At 39.0% G+C, this 19,014-nt stretch overlaps 1 protein-coding gene across 8 annotated transcripts in view; it reads left to right on the top strand.

Moving 5' to 3' along the window:
• TLK2 (tousled like kinase 2) overlaps positions 1 to 19,014 on the top strand; it is a 115,382-nt gene that overhangs the window by 57,195 nt on the left and 39,173 nt on the right. For all 8 annotated transcript variants that reach the window (XM_081804752.1, XM_081804751.1, XM_081804750.1 and 5 more), the window contains 2 exons: positions 12,838 to 12,933; positions 14,138 to 14,230. In XM_081804752.1, coding sequence (XP_081660878.1) covers positions 12,838 to 12,933; positions 14,138 to 14,230 — 189 coding nt within the window. The remainder of the gene's footprint in view (positions 1 to 12,837; positions 12,934 to 14,137; positions 14,231 to 19,014) is intronic.

The raw sequence follows: 19,014 nt of genomic DNA, 5'->3' as shown, positions 1-19,014 counted from the left end.
ACAGTTATTGCTTTTCCTCAAGAAAGAAATATTATAAGTTTTAAACTTACAGAATTTTTTAATTATCAAAAGAATGGAGAGACTTCTTGCGTGAAGGCAGTAAAATTTATCTGTGGGTGGCAAAAGAAACACAACATAAAATGGGAGAATTGACCAGTGTAATCCTGTGGGTGGGCCTCAGCAGTATGCCATAGTTTGTATGAGAATATCGTGGTTCTCTGTGGTATTGTTCTAGAGAATGTGTCTGTCTGTGTATATATATAAATTACATTGTGTGTTTACTATTCACTGACTATTAAATTTTCATCTTAGATCTAACTTTCTCAGGCAAAACTTGGATAATCAGAGGTTTATTTGTCCTTACGTTCTTTTATTGCCTTAAAAGCTACCTCCATTTCCCCTGAAGGGAGTTCCCTTTATTCATTGCACAAATACTTACTGAATGCCCACTATGTGACAGGCATATAATTAAGTACACAGGAGGGGCGCCTGGGTGGCTCAGTCAGTTAAGTGTCTGCCTTTGGCTCAGGTCATGATCTCGGGGTCCTGGGATTGAGCCCCACATTGGCCTCCCTGCTCAGCGAGGAGTCTGCTTCTCCCTCAGCCTCTGCCTTTCCCAACCACTTGTGTTTTCTCTCTTCCTTTCTCTCACTCTCTCTTGCTCTCTCAAATAAATAAATAAAATGTTTAAGAAAAAGAAGTACACAGGATTTTGATCAGCAAAACTCCGTCCCCTAATGTGAGCGAGCCTTCCATAAAAGGTATGGGCATGCAGGCTTGGGATGGGTGCACATGGATAACCACCTGCTCAGTCCTATCAGCTAGTACACTCAGGCTGTCAGAGGAGTTGCAGATGCTACAGCCAGATTGTTCTCATGTAGAAGAGAGATGGCAGAGAATAGTAAGAAAATGAACATGTCCGTAGAAGGAACAGGGAGATAGTACGAAAAGCAAAGGCCTAAATGGTTTGGTACAGGTCTGAATCTCTTTTGCTTCTCTGTAGTTCCAGCCAGGATATAAGCTTAGTAATATAGAGAAAGAAGAAAGCAGAAGAGTTAACATTAATGTATAAGAAATGCTTTGAATCAATAAAGATAAGCAGTTTCCCAAAAAATAGGCAAAGGCTATGAGCAGACAGTTTCACAGGGGGGATATAGGACAAATGATGAATAACATGAAAAATGCTTAACTTTAGCCATGGAGAAATGCAAAATATAACAAGGTAACACTTGACCTATCAAAAGTGTCAAGGATTGTTTCATTTGATAATTCTCAGTGTAGGTTATAGTTTAGACACCCATGCAAGTTTCATACTGACCCTGAGTTGGTACAGTCACTTGGACAAGTTGGTAATGTAGCTGAGTGTTAAATTTACATATCCTGGAGTCCAGAAACTGTATTCCCATAAAACTATACAAAGATGTTTATTGTTTATAATTGCAGAAATCGGAACCATTTTCCCTTCACCAGTGTTTCAAAGGAACTTGGAACGAGGGTATCTGTGACCTCCACACTGCTAACCCCAGTGATCATTCTCAGAACTTACTGTCTAGCATGATTCATAAGCCACAGTTGATGACTCCCTTCTCCAAGCACATGCTCTTCTCTTGGCTTCCGTTCTTTTGGTTCTTCCTCATTTCCCAGACCACTAAACAGTGGAGTGCCCCTGAGCTCCGTCTTCAGACTTTTGTCTAGCTTTATTCTCTATGTAATCTCATTTAGTTTCTTTGCTCTAATTATCACCCATGTGCAGAGCATTTCCAAGTTTGTATCTCCAGCCCAGAGCCCTGCCCTGAATTCCAAACCTATATAGTCAGTTGGCACTAGTCTTCTCTTTATGTCTTTTTTTTTTTTTTAAGATTTCATTTATTTATTTGGCAGAGAGAGCAAGCGGGCACACGAGCAGGGAGATCAGCAGAGGGAGAGGGAGAAGCAGGCTCCCCGCTGAGCAGAGAGCCCAACGTGGGGCTTGATCCCAGGACCCTGGGATCATGACCTGAGCCGAAGGCAGACTCTTAAACAACTGAGCCACCCAGGCACCCCTCTTTATGTCTAATAAGCATATCAGATCTAATATGTCCAAAACTGAATTCTTCATTTTGTCCCCTTGCTCTAAACCCATTTCTTCCATAGTCTACCACATCTCAGTAACTGTCAATTCTCCTTCTAATTGTTTAAAAGCCATGGAGTCATTCTTGTCTCTTCTATCTGTTTTATATCCCAATTACAAATCCATCAGCAAATCTTCCTGTTGAGAATATGTCCAGAATCCTACCGCTTCTAACCCCTTCAACTACTTGAACTAAACCATGTTCTCCCACTGAAGTTACGGTACTAGCCTCTCAGCTGGATTCTTTTCTCCAACTTTTGTTTCCTTTTAATTTGTTCTCAACAGATCAGAGTAATGCAGTCATGCCTGCTCAAAGGTGCTGAAAATGGCACATAAAGCCTTGCATGGCCTGTTTCTCCCCATTGTGCCATCTCTTACTGCCCTCTCCCTTCCCTACTGGATTCCATCTACACTGGCTACCTTGCCTCCTCAAATGCTACCTGGCATGTTCTCACCTCAGGGCCTTTGCACTTGGTGTTGCCTATGCCTTAACATTCTTCTCCCACATAGTAAGTAACCATGCCCTGTTCCCTCAGTTCTCTAGTCTCTGCTTCAGTTTACCCTGTTAGAGAGGCATACGCTAACTATACTGTAGAAAAGAGCAACTCCTCCCTGCCCACCCCACACAGTGTCTAGCTCCTGTGTCCTACTGTTTCTCCTTAGTCTTATCTCCAGCTGACCTGCTATAATTTACTTCTTTGTCTGACTCCTCCCTACCCGCCCCCCTCCATGTAAACTCATCAGGTCAAGGACTTTGCTTTGTTCACTTTTGTATCTCCAACAGATCTTCTCTAACAGAAACCCGGGGCAATTCTATGTTGCATGAATTGATAAGACATCCTTCATATATGTCTAGTGGAATGCTACACAGTTGACAGAAGAAGTGAGATAGGTATATATAGTTTTTTTTTTTTTTAAGGTTTTATTTATTTAAGAGAGAGTGTGTTCCCATGAGTGGGGCAGGGCACGTAGAATAAGAGAGTGAGGGAGAAGCAGACTCCCCACCGAGCAGGAAGCCTGATACAGGGCTCAATCCCAGAACCCAGAGATCATGACCTAAGCCAAAGGCAGATCCTTAACCAACTGAGCCACCCAGGCGCCCCTAGGTATATATAGCTGACCCTTGAACGACACGGGGTTAGGGCACCAATATCCCCCATGCAGTCAAAAATCATGCAGTATAATTTTTGACTTCCTAAAACTTAACTCCCCAAACTTTACTAATAGCCTACTGTTGACCAGAAACCTTGCTGATAACATAAACAGCTGGTCAACACATATTTTGTATGTTAATTATATTATATATGGTATTCTAAAAGTAAGCTAGAGAAAAAATGTTACTGAGAAAATCATAGGAGAGGTCACTTTGGGTGGCTCAGTTGGTTAAGTGTCTGCCTTTGGCTCAGGTCATGATCCCAGGGTCCTGGGATCGAGCCCACTATCAGGATCCCTGCTCATCGGGGTGTCTGCTTCTCCCTCTCCCTCTGCCCCTACCCCCCACTTGTGCTCTCTCTCTCTCTCAAATAAATAAAAATAAAATCTTCAAAAAAAAAATCATAGGAGAGGGGTGCCTGGGTGGCTCAGTCAGTGAAGCGTCTGACTTCAGCTCAAGTCATGATTGCATGGTCTTCGGCTTGAGCTCAGCTTCCATCTCTGCGCTCAGCTGGGAATCTGCTTGTCCCTGTCCCTCTCGCTCTGCCCCTCCCCCTGCTCATGCTCTCTCTCTTTCAAATAAATAAAATCTTAAAAAAAAAATCATAGGAGAAAATACATTTGCATTACTATACTAATCAAAAAAAATCCACATGTAAGTGGACCTGTGCAGTTCAAAGCCCTGTTATTCCAGGGTTGACTGTATATGCTAACAATGAAAGATGTCTCCATGTGTGTTGATAGATAAAAATAGCAGGTGGCAGAATATTGAGTTTGATTCTTTAAATGTTTAAAATTACATTGCTAACATAATTATATGTGGTTTTTTATGAGGGCAAGAAGGGGCAGAGGGAGAATCTTGAGCAGGCTCCATGCCCAGCGTGAGCCCAGTGCAGGGCTTGATCTCATGACCTGAGCTGAAATCAAGAGTTGGTCACTTAACCAACTGAGCCACCCACGTGCCCCAGTTTTGTATGTTTTAACACAGGAAATTTGATTTCTTTTTCTTTTTTTATTGAAGTATACTTAACATACAGGAAGTTTGATTTTTTTAAATTAAAAGTTAATTTTCTAAATTGTAAAATAGTACATAGATATGGCCCACAAAAAATTAAAAGTGTTGGAGAAGAGTGAAAGGGAAAGTCTTTTTCTTTGCACCTGTCAGAGATGTAACCACTGTCCACAGTTTTAGATTTTCTACTGATTTACCATTTTAACTTCAAATAATGTAACTCTTATTTAATTAACTTTAAACAAGATCTCTCTGCTCCCCATTATAGGAGATGAGTTTAACATATTCAAACTATCACCCAGCTGCTTTCTCATCTTTCAGTTTTTTAGTTATTGTCACACTATATGTGTGTGATGCTGGGTTTTTTCCTTTTAACTATATATTTTATTTTAGCTAATTTTCTGTTTTATAAATTATTCTAAAACTTGAAAACACGTAAGGAACATTTATAATACTATGGTGGTTTCATTATTAGGCAAAGCAAAACCAAGTGATCTTACTGGATTCACAAAAAAAACCATCCTCGTTGTTGATTAAATGTGATCCATTGAGACAATTCTAGTTGTCAGGGGCTTTTGGATCTTCTTCTTCTTCTTCTTTTTTTTTTTTAATGTCAGGTTTATTATTTCCTTGAAAGCTACATCTTTTAACATTATATATGTTCTTAAAAGCTTTGATTTTTAAAAATGTACTTTTGGGGGCGCCTGGGTGGCTCAGTTGGTTAAGCGACTGCCTTCGGCTCAGGTCATGATCCTGGAGTCCCAGGATCGAGTCCCGCATCGGGCTCCCTGCTCGGCAGGGAGTCTGCTTCTCCCTCTGGCCCTCCTCCCTCTCACGCTCTCTGTCTCTCATTCTCTCTCTCGCAAATAAATAAATAAAATCTTTAAAAATAAATAAATAAATAAATAAATAAAATAAAAATGTACTTTTGTATTGAGTATTTTAAAGTACATTTCAGAAATCCTGACCCTCCTATCTCTGAATAACTTAACAGGCATTTTCTAAGAAATATTAACATTTTCCTAGATTGTTGAATTAACATTATCACATTTACCTTTTATTGGTGTCTATTCTTATGTAAAATAGAACTTTCCTCTCATCATCTGGCCCTATTTGGCTACACTGACATAGACTTCCTCTAGAAAGGCAGGTTAAATGCTTAGTTCTTACCTTTTAATTACCAATTTTAATTTTTTGAATAAAATTTTAGTTTTTTTTTTTTATATTTTATTTATTTGAGAGAGAGAGAGCATGAGGGGGGGAGGGTCAGAGGGAGAAGCAGACTCCCCGCTGAGCAGGGAGCCCAATGGGGGACACTATCCTGGGACTTCAGGATCATGACCTGAGCTGAAGGCAGTCGCTTAACCAACTGAGCCATCCAGGCGCTCCTAAATAAAATTTTAATTTTTAAAGTAAGGAGTAGTAGCTGTATGAAATGGTGACAAATAACTTCCTCTTCTTTGATTATTATTCCGGCCTCGTGGGTTTTCATGGGTGTGTATCCAAAGGTATAATCAGTCCTCCTGGTGTTCAGTGGGTCACAGCCTTTTTTACCCTTTCATCAGTTGATGAACGTTTGTGTTGTTTCCACTTTTTGGCTATTATGAATAATACTGCTGTGAACATTCATGTCCAAGTTTTTGTATAGGCATATATTGTCATTCTTTTAGGTATATACTGAAGAGTGGGGTTGTTGGGTCATATGGTAACTATTTCTGAGGAACTGCCAAACTGTTTTTCAGAGCGGGTGTACCATTTTACACACCCAGCAGCAGTGTGTCACGTCCTTGTCAATGCTTGTTGTTGTCTGTTGTTTCGATTCTAGCCATCCTAGTCGGTGTGAAGTGACATCTCATTGTGGTTTTGATTTGCATTTCCTGAATACTAACGATATTGAGCATTTTTTTCATTTGCTTATGACCATGTGTATATCTTCTTTGGAAAAATGTCTATATAAATCCTTTGCCCATTTTTAAATTGGGTTGTCTTTTATTGTTGAGTTGTAAGGGTTTGATTTTAATTTTGAAGAAGTCCAGTTTATCTATTTTTTCTTTTGTTACTTACGCTTTTAGTGTTGTAGCTAAGAAGGCTTTACCTAACATAAGGTCATGAAACTCTCCTCCTGTACTTTCTTCTCAATGTCCTTTTAGCCCTTATATTTAGGTCTGTGATCCATTTTGTATGATTTTTTTATGTATGGTATCAGGAGTGAGGTCCAACTTTATTCTTTTGCATGTGGATATCCAGTTGTCCCAGCACCATTGGTGTGAAAAGACTGTTCTTTCTCCATTGAATTGTCTTGGCACCCTTGTCAGAAATCAGTTGACCATAAATGTAAGGGGTTTATTTCTGGACTCTCAGTTCTCCTCTATCGATCTGTAAGCCTATGCTTATTATGTCAGTATCTTGTAGCTTTGTAGTAATTAAGTTTTGAAATCAGGCAATGTAATTCCTTCAACTTTGTTCTTTTTCAGGATTGTTTTGGCTGTGGGATCTCTTACATTTCTGTAAGAATTTTAGGATCAGCTTTTCAGTTTCTACAAACAAACCACCTGGGATTTATAGCAGTTATGCTGAATCTGTTGATCAATTTCGGGAGTATTGCCCTCTTAAGTCTTTCATCCCATGAACATGAGAGAACTGTCCATTTATTTAGGTCCCTTTGTTTTCTTTTAATAATGTTTGCAGTTTTCAGTGTATAGATGTTACCCTTTTGTTAAAATTATTTCTAAGTATTTATTCTTTCTGATGCTATTGCAAATACAAGTTTTCTTAATTTTCTTTTATTTTCAGATTGCCCATTGCTAGAGAAATAGTTAATTTTTATATATTGGTCTTACATCCTACAATCTTGTTGAGCTTGTGTTTTAGTTCTAATAATTTTAATGTAGGATTTCCTGTATATAGCATCATGTCTTCTGCAAATAGAGATAGTTTTACTTCTTCTTTTCCAATCTGGATGACTTTTATTTTCTTGCCTCATTGCCCTCTAATACAATGTTGAATAGAAGTGGTTCAAGTGGACATCCTGTCTTGTCTTGTTCTTGATCGTAGGGGGAAAGCACATGATCTTTGACAGTGTTATGTTAGCTGTATGTTTTTTCAGAGATGCCTTTTTGGGGGTTGAAAAAGTTCCCTTCTATTCTGAGTTTGTTGAGTGTCTTTATCATTAAAGAGTGCTGGATCAGGGAAATACAAATCAAAACCACAGTGAGATACCACCTCACACCAGTCAGAATGGCTAAAATTAACAAGTCAGGAAATGATAGATATTGGCGAGGATGTGGAGAAAGGGGAACCGTCTTGCACTGTTGGAGGGAATGCAAGCTGGAAAGCCACTCTGGAAAACAGTATGGAGGTTCCTCAAAAAGTTGAAAATAGAGCTACTCAATGACCCAGCAATTACACTACTAGGGATTTACCCCAAAGATATAAATGTAGTGATCTGAAGGGGCTCCTGCACTCCAGTGTTTATAGCAACAATGTGCACAATAGCCAAACTATGGAAAGAGCCCAGATGTCCATTGAGAGATGAATGGATTAAGAAAATGTGGTGCGTGTGTGTGTGTGTGTATAGATGTGGTATATATACATACATATACAAACATACAATGAAATATTACTCAGCCATCAAAAAAAAAAAGAAATCTTGCCATTTGCAAGGACATGGATAGAACTAGAAGGTATTATACTGAGCAAAATAAGAGAAAAACAATTATATGATTTCACTCATACGGAATTTAAGAAACAAAACAGAGGAGCATAGGGGAAGGGAGAGAAAAATAAAACAAGATGAAATCAGAGAGGGAGACAAACCATAAGAGACTCTTAATCATAGGAAATAAACTGAGGGTTGCTGGAGGGCAAGGGGTTGGGGGAATGGGGTAACTGGGTGATGGACATTAAGGAGGGCACAAGATGTAATGAGCACTGGGTGTTATATAAGACTGATGAATCACTGAACTCTGCCTCTGAAACTAATAATATACTATGTGTTAATTGAATTTAAATTTAAAAAAATGAAGAGTGTGCTGGGTGCTTTTTCTGTATCAGTTGAGATAATCATGTGGTATCTTTTTGTTCTTGAAGTCTCTCCACTACGTTTTTCTCCATTAATGCTGCTTGTCTAGTAGGCTTTTTTACTCTTAAAACATACCTTTTTACCTCAGAAATTTTTATTTCACTGTTCCTTGATTATTTCTTTCTCTTTGTTCTTTTCCTCTGGAAAGTCTAATAGATTGTTTTGGAACCTCTGTGTTGTTCATGTTTCTTAACTTTTCTTTCCTGCTTTGACTTTCTGTTTTATCTTCTGGGAGATTTTCTCGACATTGTCTTCCAGATGACTGATTCTGTATTCAACTATGTTCATTTTATTATTTAGCTAATCTATTCAGTTTTCAAATTTTTAATAATCTATTTTGTTAAGTTTATTTTTCATGTTCTTTGCTGTTTCATCATTTTTATAGCTGTAGTATCCTTTGGCCCTCTTTGAACTTTTTAGTTTTAAAGTTGTTTTTATTGAATTATCTGTTTTCTCTTGGATCTTTTGTCTTTTCATGTTGGATCTTCCCTTTTGTGCTGTTGGTTTCTTGAAAATGTGTGTTTGGGGACGCCTGGGTGGCTCAGTCAGTTAAGCGTCTGCCTTCAGCTCAGGTCATGATCCCAGGGTCCTGGGTTTGAGTCCTGCATTGGGCTCCTTGCTCAGCGGGGAGCCTGCTTCTCCCTCTCCCTCTGCCTGCTACTCTGCCTGCTTGTGCTTTCTCTCTCTCTCTCTGACAAATAAATAAAATCTTTTTTTAAAAAAGAAAATGTGTGTTTGGCTTTAGTTGAATGAATTACGGTGGTTAATAGAGGTTGGCATGTCTTTTCCTGTCCAAGTGGCATAGTGCTGCTTCCCAAGTAGTGGGAGGGCTGACTGTGAGCTCTGAGTGTCTGGTAAACTTTGGGCAGAAAGACCAGCTCTTCTACAGATGTCAAAATAAGGAGGGCTTTGTTTTGATGAGTAAACTCTTTTACTCTTTAAGTACATTCCATTGTATCAGTTGTGGAAGGCGGGGGTACTGTACTTTCTTTGCTTTTTTCCTCAAGCCACAGTATTCATACCAGGAGTCATCCCTCCCACTTTTGTTTCATTTTTAAATATTTACTTTTTTTTTCAGCTTTATTTAAGACATCTGTTCTTGTGCTTTGCCCTGGGGTCAGAAGTGGTAGTATCCATGCCCCTCAGTATGCAAGGGGGGATCAAGGGGACCTTTACTGGACCTTATAGGTTTTAAATTGTGTGGTAATTGTCACATACGTACTCCTGATTTTTGCAAATGTAAGTCTCAGTATAAAAGCTTTTCAGGAACTCCCTTGAAAAGGCCCAGCCTGTTTCACTGTTGATGCTTTGAGCTATGAATTTCTTTATTTCACTTTTTCTGTCAAAGCCAACTACTTTTGAATGTTTCTTAAAATTTTAAATTTTAAAATATTTCTGATCCATGGCTCTGTCTTGTTTCTTAGTGCTATTATGATTTCATTTTAAAAATATCTTTGCAGGGGCGCCTGGGTAGCTCAGTCGTTAAGCGTCTGCCTTCGGCTCAGGTCATGATCCCAGGGTCCTGGGATTATGAGTTGGATCATCAAGAGTTGGATGCTTGACGGACTGAGCCACCCAGGTGCCCCAGTCATGTGCTTATTGGCTCTTATTATAATTATAGTTCTAACAGTCATATTTGTTTAGAAATACACTTTAAAAGAAGAGGATTGTAAGAGCAATCTAATGATAACTGAAGGAGATAATGCTCCTATACTTCAGTATAACACTTGAGGTGCATAATTATGACCCTTATTAACTATTAAGAGAGAAAGAAAAAAGCTTGGGGCGCCTGGGTGGCTCAGTTGGTGAAGCGTCTGCCTTCGGCTCAGGTCATGATCCCAGGGTCCTGGGATCGAGCCCCACATCGGGCTCACTGTTCTGTGGGAAGCCTGCTTCTCCCTCTCCCACTCCCCCTGCTTGTGTTCCCTCTCTCGCTGTGTCTCCCTCTGTCAAATAAAGAAATAAAATCTTAAAAACAAAAAAAAAAAGCTTTGCTGCATCATAGAAAGAGTAAAGAACATTTTCAGTTATTTGGACTTCGCTGCAGCCGGCTCTAATCACAGCTCTAGCACTTACAGGCTGTGCATGTTGCTCGACCTCTTTGAGACTGATTTCACATTTTTTACTTCTTTGACACCCACATCAGTCTTCTCCCTTCCCCTTGTGTTCACCTATACATTCTCTCCCAGGAATGATCTGATCATCTGCTCTCCTTGACTGCTTATTTCCTTCAAATCTTAACCCTGATACCACTTTCCCGAGGAATTCATCCCTGACTCTAGATTAGATTATGTGCCCTGTTGTATACTTTTATAGCACTTATCCCAGTTGGAATTTTGTGTTTATTATATGATTATTTAACAGTTTCTTTCAATAAATATTTACTGAGTGCTTAATAAATCTTTTCCGGGGGGTGCCTGGGTGGGTCAGTTCGTTAAGCGACTGCCTTCGGCTCAGGTCATGATCCTGGAGTCCCTGGATTGAGTCCCGCATCGGGCTCCCTGCTCGGCAGGGAGTCTGCTTCTCCCTCTGACCCTAACCCCTCTCATGTGCTCTCTCTCATTCTCTCTCAAATAAATAAATAAAATCTTAAAAAAAAAAAAATCTTTTCCGGGATTGTAAGCTTTATTAAGGCAGAATAAAGACTGGGCCTGTGGGTTTTATGTCTGTTTTACTTGGTCATTGTGTCCCTAACACCCAACATAGTGCTCAGACATAGGGAGTGAGCAGTTGTTGAATGAATAAATACAGATGGAGATAATACTGCCTACCCTACTTACAAAGCTGTTGTGAGCCTTTAGAATGATTATGTGTATGAAGTGCTTATTAGCTTGCTTGTGGCCTGGTTGGGACAGTATCCCTAATTGTTAATGGGAGCTAGTCAGTCTGCTGTGGCTCGTGAGAGTGGTTCTTGTGGATACAGGTAGCCCTTAATTCATGCTCTCCCATTTACTAGCTCTCTGACCCTGCAGAGGTGCTTAATATCTCTGATTTGCATTTTCTTTATAAATGGAAATAATAATAACTATTTTATAGGGTTTTGTAAGGATTGGCCTGTGACCATCACAGTCAAGCAGTTAGCAGACAGTACTCAGTAGGTAGTGGGCATAGCATTGGTCCAATGTTAATGAATTAGAGAAATAGGGCGCCTGGATGTCCCAGTTGGTTAAGCGACTGCCTTCGGTTCAGGTCGTGGTCCCGGAGTCCTGGGATCAAGTCCCACATCGGGCTCCCAGCTCAGCGGGGAGCCTGCTTCTCCCTCTGACCCTCCCCCCTCTTATGTACTCCCTCTCTCTCATTCTCTCTCTCTCAAATAAAAATAAATAAAATCTTTAAAAAAAAATAAGAGAAATAGTTAAGGAATATATAGAAAGTATCAGAAAATTCACGTATGTGGAAACACTACATTTTCTGATAGATGGTAACAGTAGATGTATTGCCATTAGCCCATAATCCTCAGAATATCCAGTATTTCCTAATTATGTCTGTGATGGGTTGTATCATGTTAAGTTTAGTCTTGTTTTTAAGAGGACTTTGGGGGTGATACGCCTGGGTGGAACAGTCCTTTAAGTGTCTGACGTCGGCTCAGGTCATGATCTTGGGGTCCTGGGATCAAGCCCCACATCTGGTTCTGCATTCAGCAGGGAGTCTGCTTGTCCCTCTCCCTCTGCCTCTGCCCCGTGCACCCCTCCCCCCATCATTCTCTCTCTCTCAAATGAATAAAATCTTAAAAAAGTAAAACAACTTTTGGGAGTATGATTATATATTCCTAAATAGTTGAATTCTTTTGAGACTTAAGCCTTCTAAATTTTAAGATGCCTTAGAATGCCCTATCACTTGTGTATAAAAGTTATGATCATCCAAGTGACAGTGTTGGAAATCATCCTGGATTTTTGGACGACTGTGTGTTCATGGATAATGTGTGTGGATTTAGAAGACTATTCTGAATAGTAGTTCACAGTTCTTTCTGCCCAGAGTTCCAGGCATCCCCCGGGCATTGGATGCTTCACCAGCCTTTTCTGACAAAGGCATGTTGCCATATAAGTGAAAAGGACATGTTATTACAGGAATAACTTTTAATTTTCTCTAATTTACATATTTAAAAATTCGTTTGGCCGCATTTGATACTTAAGACTATTTACAGGGACATGATCCATGCTATCATGTTAAACCTTGCTTCTCATTTAAATTGTTTTACTTTCATCTTGGCTATATGGCCCTGACTTCTGACTTTCATCAGAAGGAGTTTGTTTTGTATAATTGTTTGCATTCATACAAGCGTTTGTGGAGGGGGATGCTTGGCTGGCTCAGTTGGTGGAACGTGTGACTCTTGATCCCAGGTTTGTGAGTTCGAGCCCCACATTGGGTATAGAGATTACTTTAAAAAAAAATAAAAAATCTAAAAAACAAAACGAAACAGCAAATGTCTATGGAGAAAGATGCAAAACTTTCTAGTGATTGGTTGATGTACCTTTATTACAGGCTCAGCAAAACAGTCCCTCCTCTACGGGATCTGGCAACACAGAGCATTCCGGCAGCTCCCAAAAACAGATCTCCATCCAGCACAGACAGACCCAGGTAGGTTGGTGACCAATATACAGAGGAAAAGATGTGCTTAGGAATAAATGCTAACCACATATAAAATCTGTGAGTCCTCTCTTTGTCTTTCCTTTATTTCTCCAACTTTACCTCATTATTTGTGTGTATTTTACTCAGAACTTGTATTTTGCGTATTAAAGTCTTTTGGAAGGTGCTTTAACTTTTTGAGGTGTTTCTTTACCATTCTGGTGTGTTGCAGAGAAATGCTTATACTGTAGCATGGTATTGAAAAAGCACTTACTTTGGAGACCTCTAGGGCTGGGTTCAAATCCTGCCTCTACAACTTACACTATCTTTTTGGGCCTCAGTTCTTGAATACAAATCATCTGTAAAATGTGGTTGATTCTAGTTCTCTCAGACAATGTATGCAAAATGCTTATTAGGGCAAGCCTTTTAATACACTTCAGTGAATGTTAATTCCCTACTTTATGAAAGTAGTTAATTTATTCCTTGTACCTGCTTATTTGACAAGACCTAACTAGACTCCTTTAACATGTGGCACACGAACATAATTTCCTCTGTAAAGTTTTCAGAAACTCTTTTTAATTTAGGGAATGTTGTGAACATTCAAAGTTAGTATCTGAAAAGGATAGTGGATACATCCTCCATTCTGTAGTGTTGAGCTAGCCAAATAGTACACTGTGTTTTCTTGAAGCCTCTTGGCAGTGTGTTACCTTCAAGACAAGATGCTTGGCAATTTAAGAGAATTTCTTAAATCTTAAGAGCTATACAGTCGTCAGGAGTAGATTTTAATTTTATTTGAATGAGCAGCTTTTGGACAGTTGAACCAGACTTTTGATTCAGAAAACTTCATTTCTCCCCTTCTGATTGTTCTTTGTTTCCACTAGGTGGCATGTTAGTTCTTTAGAGATTTGGTTCCTCTCTCCTCTGAACTCCTTTTCTATTCACAGTTAGTTTCATTTCTAGAGTAGTATGTTTCTGTATTGCTCAATGCACAATCATTTGAGAATTTATATATTTGATACCAGAGTTAACATTGAAGTGCAGGTGTAGCAAAATATAAGGCTTAAAGAATGGGTTGAGAAAAGCAGATTTAATTTCTTTAGCCATGTGATTCCAGGCTGTGTTAGCAAGTGCTTTTTTCCCCCAGAAAAGTAATGAGAAAAGTATGATGACATGTAGTATTTTGAGACTAATCTTAATTTGTTTTCTCTTTGTATAGTCTGACCTCACAATAGAAAAAATATCTGCACTAGAAAACAGTAAGAATTCTGACTTAGAAAAGAAGGAGGGAAGAATAGATGATTTGTTAAGAGTAAGTATTAAAATGTGGTAAGAGATTTTATAACAAGCACTGATTGATACTATGTATATTTGGATTATGCACATATCATAATTACTGTCAACCAAATAACAAATAATAAACATTTGGATATTTTCCTTTAATCTGAGGGAATCTGAGTAGGAACTAGGATCAAACCTATATTCTAAGCTTTATCTTTAAATTGGAAATCTTATGTTGTAGGATTTTAATATTTAAATATATACTAGAGAAATAGATACATGGAGTATGTGTTTCATCTGGAACTGTGAGAAACAACATAAAATACTGTTTCTATTCCAGAGAAGTTTTTGTAATATTCTTGAATTTTTAAAACTATTTCATAGGTACTTTTCAGCCCGCCTGCTTTTGCATTTTGTGTCTTTTTTTTTTTTTTTTTTTAAGATTTTATTTATTTATTTGACAGAGAGAGACAACAGTGAGAGAGAAAACACAAGCAGGGGGAGTGGGAGAGGAAGAAGCAGGCTTCCCGCTGAGCAGGGAGCCCGATGCGGGGCTTGATTCCAGGACCCTGGGATCATGACTTGAGCTGAAGGCAGCCGCTTAACAACTGAGCCACCCAGGCACCCTAGCATTTTGTGTCTTTTTTTTTTTTTTTTAAAGATTTTATTTATTTATTTGAGAGAGAGAATGAGAGACAGAGAGCACGAGAGGGGAGAGGGTCAGAGGGAGAAGCAGACCCCCCGCTGAGCAGGGAGCCCGATGTGGGACTCGATCCCGGGACTCCAGGATCATGACCCGAGCCGAAGGCAGTCGCTTAACCAACTGAGCCACCCAGGCGCCCACATTTTGTGTCTTTTATATCAGTATTCGTCTAAAGGTTTTTGTGCTTACAAGAGAAACTTCAAAAATACCTAATCTGGAATTTAAAAGATACTTTTAGGAAATACACCATGATATTTTAAAAAGATATTTTTCATATGCAATTTAGCATATTGACTGACCCCTTCTTTAAAAAACTTTGTCGGGGCGCCTGGGTGGCTCAGTCGTTAAGCGTCTTCCTTCAGCTCAGGTCATAATCCCAGAGTCCTGGGATTGAGCCCCGCATCGGGCTCCCTGCTCCGCGGGAAGCCTGCTTCTCCCTCTCCCACTCCCCCTGCTTGTGTTCCATCTCTCGCTGTGTCTCTCTGTGTAAAATAAATAAAATCTTTAAAAAATAAATAAATAAATAAAAAACTTTTTTTTATTATAAAAGCAGTATATGCTCTTTATAAATTTAGAGAATACTGAAAAATATGACACCCATAATTCCATTAACCAAGTAAAACATTTGGTACATTTCCTTCAGTAATTTTGAGCCATTTGTAGTGTGTGTATATATACACATATATAAATGCATATATAAATAAGTCTTACTGATGTATAAATAAAATTGATTAATAATTTTATCTTCTCCAGTGATTTAGAAGGTATAGGTTTGATCATCATTTGTACTAATGCAGTAGTTTTCCAGCTGGCTCCATGGGGCCCTGAAGGTTCTGTTGGAGGAACCTCCAGGGCTCCCATGACACAGATGGTTGGGGATCTGCAGTTTTTCTTTATTATTGGGTAAGATGGTTTGAAGAAAGGGTTTTGTTTATTAACAATAATAGTAATGTTTATTAATAAAGATAATAAAAGTTACTGTGATTATCTCCCTCTAGAAGATTTTACCTCTAGTCCGTAATTATCAAAATCAAAATCAAAAAGTAGTGTATTTGACTCCCTCCTGTGTAAAACCTGGAATTGAGCACATATCTAAACCATAAGCCCGGGGGCGCCTGGATGGCGTAGTCGTTAAGCGTCTGCCTTCGGCTTAGGTCATGATCCCAGGGTCCTAGGATCAAGCCCCGCTTCGGGCTCCCTGCTCGGTGGGAGGCCTACTTCTCCCTCTCCGACTCCCCCTGCTTGTGTTCCCTCTCTAGCTGTCTCTCTCTCTGTCAAATAAATAAAATGTTTAAAAAAATAAAAATAAACCATAAGCCCTGTCTGAATAACATCTGATGTTTTTAGGCTATTACTACTAAATTATTTTAACATTTTATATAAGAATAATTCTTATATTACAAGCAGTTTTATGACCTAATTTACAATAATTAGTTACACATGTTTGTTAAACTCATTGGCAGTATATTTTTTAAATCATAGTTTTTGTCTTCTTACTTTTAGTTGACTGGCATACATTTTAAGTAATTAGTTTTCAAGAAGGATATATCAGTGTTAAGTTTTTTGTTTCCTTGTAGATCTGAGAATTCTCTCTCTTGCCTTCCCATATAAAAGGTATTTTGTGAACAAAACCCAGACTCAGAACAATAAAGTAAATTCCACACTCCCCCCCCCAAAAAAAAGGTATTTTGTGTCATAACCTGTTAGCCTTCTCCTCTCACCGCCTTATTGTAAGACACACATACATGCATGTGTGTGCACCTTTTACTTTTTTTTTTTTTTTTTTTAGCATTTACTATTTCTGAGAAGACCGTGACCAAAGGAACAAACACTGTAATCTGTTTTCTGTGTTGATTATAGGTACTCTCTCCCCTTATTTTTGTATTTCCAAAAATTTTTCCAGGGTACATCTGTACATGGGTCTCTAAATTTTTATTCTGGAAATGTGTGGTTGTGCTTAATTTTTGCCTCTTTCTGTCTTACGTTGGCCTCTTCCTTGGTTTCTAGCTTGAACCCCTGATCTCTTCCCCTTATTTCTATCACTTCAAGTCTTATTTAATAAGATTGACCTTCTTTTCTCTATTTCATTAAACATTAATTTATCTTATATTTTCTGCTGTTTACTGTATATTTTGTCAGTTTTGATTCTGTTATTTACATTTTTAGTTTACTTTTTCCCCTTATCTAATTCACTTAAGATTCTTAGTCCACCCTGTACATTCTTTATGGTTTTTGGCTCTGATTTCATAGACACCATGTCTTTTTGTGTTTTATGGAATATGACAAGCTGTATTCTAAAATGTTCTTTTGATTCTTTAGGGAGATCATTTTCATCATTCTCAAGCTGATGTTCTTTTCCTTACTCAGAAATATTTTTACTTAGGTCTGTGTTTTGGTTGTTTCCTTTGCTCCAGCTTTCAGCGAGGAGAGGCATATTTAGACTCAGTACCTACCTTCCGTCTTCCCTCATTAGCAGATGTGTTTGCTTGAGGTTGCTCTTATGCCTGTTTTTGTTCATATGGGTGCTGCTTGAATTGCCAGGGTTTTAATTAGGTAGACTGGGGGTTTAAAAAGCTCCTAGCCCAATTTCAGGACTGACAGGGTTTTGTCCAGAGAAGCTCTGCTGGACTGAAAAAGGATCATGGGCTCATCTCTTTTCTTCAGCCAACTTTTAAGATTGAGAAGAATGGAGTATATGAAAAACTTGAATCCTGACTTAGTACTCTTTTTGAATTTTAAAAAAATGACTGCTTTCATTTTCTAGGAAACATATGTTCCCTTTACTCACCATTACCCACCTTTTACTCCCTTGTTTTCTGAAGGTTGTAGTCTTTTCTTTGGCTGTAGAACAATACCAAAGAAATGGAGGCATCAAAAAGGAAGACACCGAAAGTGGCTGCCACATTTTCCAAGTTGATTAGAATTTGTGTTTCTGATCTGGAGGGGCAGGGAATGAGCGCTCCTTACGTCTCCCTTCAGGCAGGCATGGTTGGTTCGTTGGGTTTTTCCATTTTGGTGAGATGTTGGATAAGGCTGCATCAGGAGGCTATAGGCAGGTGCTGTTTTAAACCTGAATACAAAGTTGTTCGTGCTAGAAAACCACAAAAATTTAGAGCTGTTAAAATTTTATTGTATTTTGGTACATCTAGGTGGCTCAGTCAGTTAAGTGTCTGCCTTCGGCTCAGGTCTTGGTCTCAGGGTTCTGGGATTGGGTCCCGCATTGGGCGCTCTACTCAGCGGGGAGTCTGCTTCTCCCCCTCACTTTCCCTCTGTGCTCTCCCTCTCCCTCCCTCTCTCTCTCTCTCTATCAAATTTATTTTATTGTATTTTATTTTGTTATTTCTTTATTGAAGTCTTTAAGAGAGAGAGAGCTTGCGCAGGAGTGTGTGTGCACACAAGCAGAGGTGGGGGGGGCGGGGTGGGTAGAGGGAAAGGGAGGGAGAGAGGGAATCTTAAGCAGGCTCCATGCCCAGTGTGGAGCCTGACACGGGACTTAATCTCACAACCCTGAGATCATGACCTGAGCTGAAATCAGGAGTCAGACCCTCAACCGACTGAGCCAACCAGTTGCCCCTTAAAATTTAATTTTTTTTTTTTAAAGTAAGCTCTGCACCCAACGTGGGGCTTGAATTCATGTCCCCGAGATCAAGAGTTGTCACATGCTCTACCGACTAAGCCAGCCAGGCTCCCCTGGAGTTCTTAAAAGTTTAAATAAGCTGCCAGAGTTTGATTCCATACATTTGATTATAGATTTTAAGGGAATCCTCACCTTCCAAAAGGAGATTGAATTTTATGTAAACATTACGTAGTCTTTGTCTTACAGATTCTTTTTTTTTTTTTTTTTAAGATTTTATTTTTAAGTGATCTCTACACCCATCATGGGGCTTGAACTCACAACCCTGAGATCAGGCATCGCAGGCTCTACCAAACTGAGCCAGCCAGGGACCCTGTAGATTCTTTATTATGAATTAGTCACATCTACCCAAATGTACTTACACTTTGCCTTTGATAGAGTGGTCCATAGAACTCTGTAAGAACTGATAGAAATTATACATATGAGTAGAAATTGGAGCTGGAAGCTGTTGTACATGGGCCACTTTATTTTTTTTTTT

This window comes from Leptonychotes weddellii, chromosome 15, assembly GCF_054177405.1.
Source record: "Leptonychotes weddellii isolate Sample4059 chromosome 15, ASM5417740v2, whole genome shotgun sequence".
Lineage (NCBI taxonomy): Eukaryota > Metazoa > Chordata > Mammalia > Carnivora > Phocidae > Leptonychotes > Leptonychotes weddellii.
Note: the sequence above shows the minus strand (reverse complement) of the source record. Positions and strands in the feature narration are given on the sequence as shown.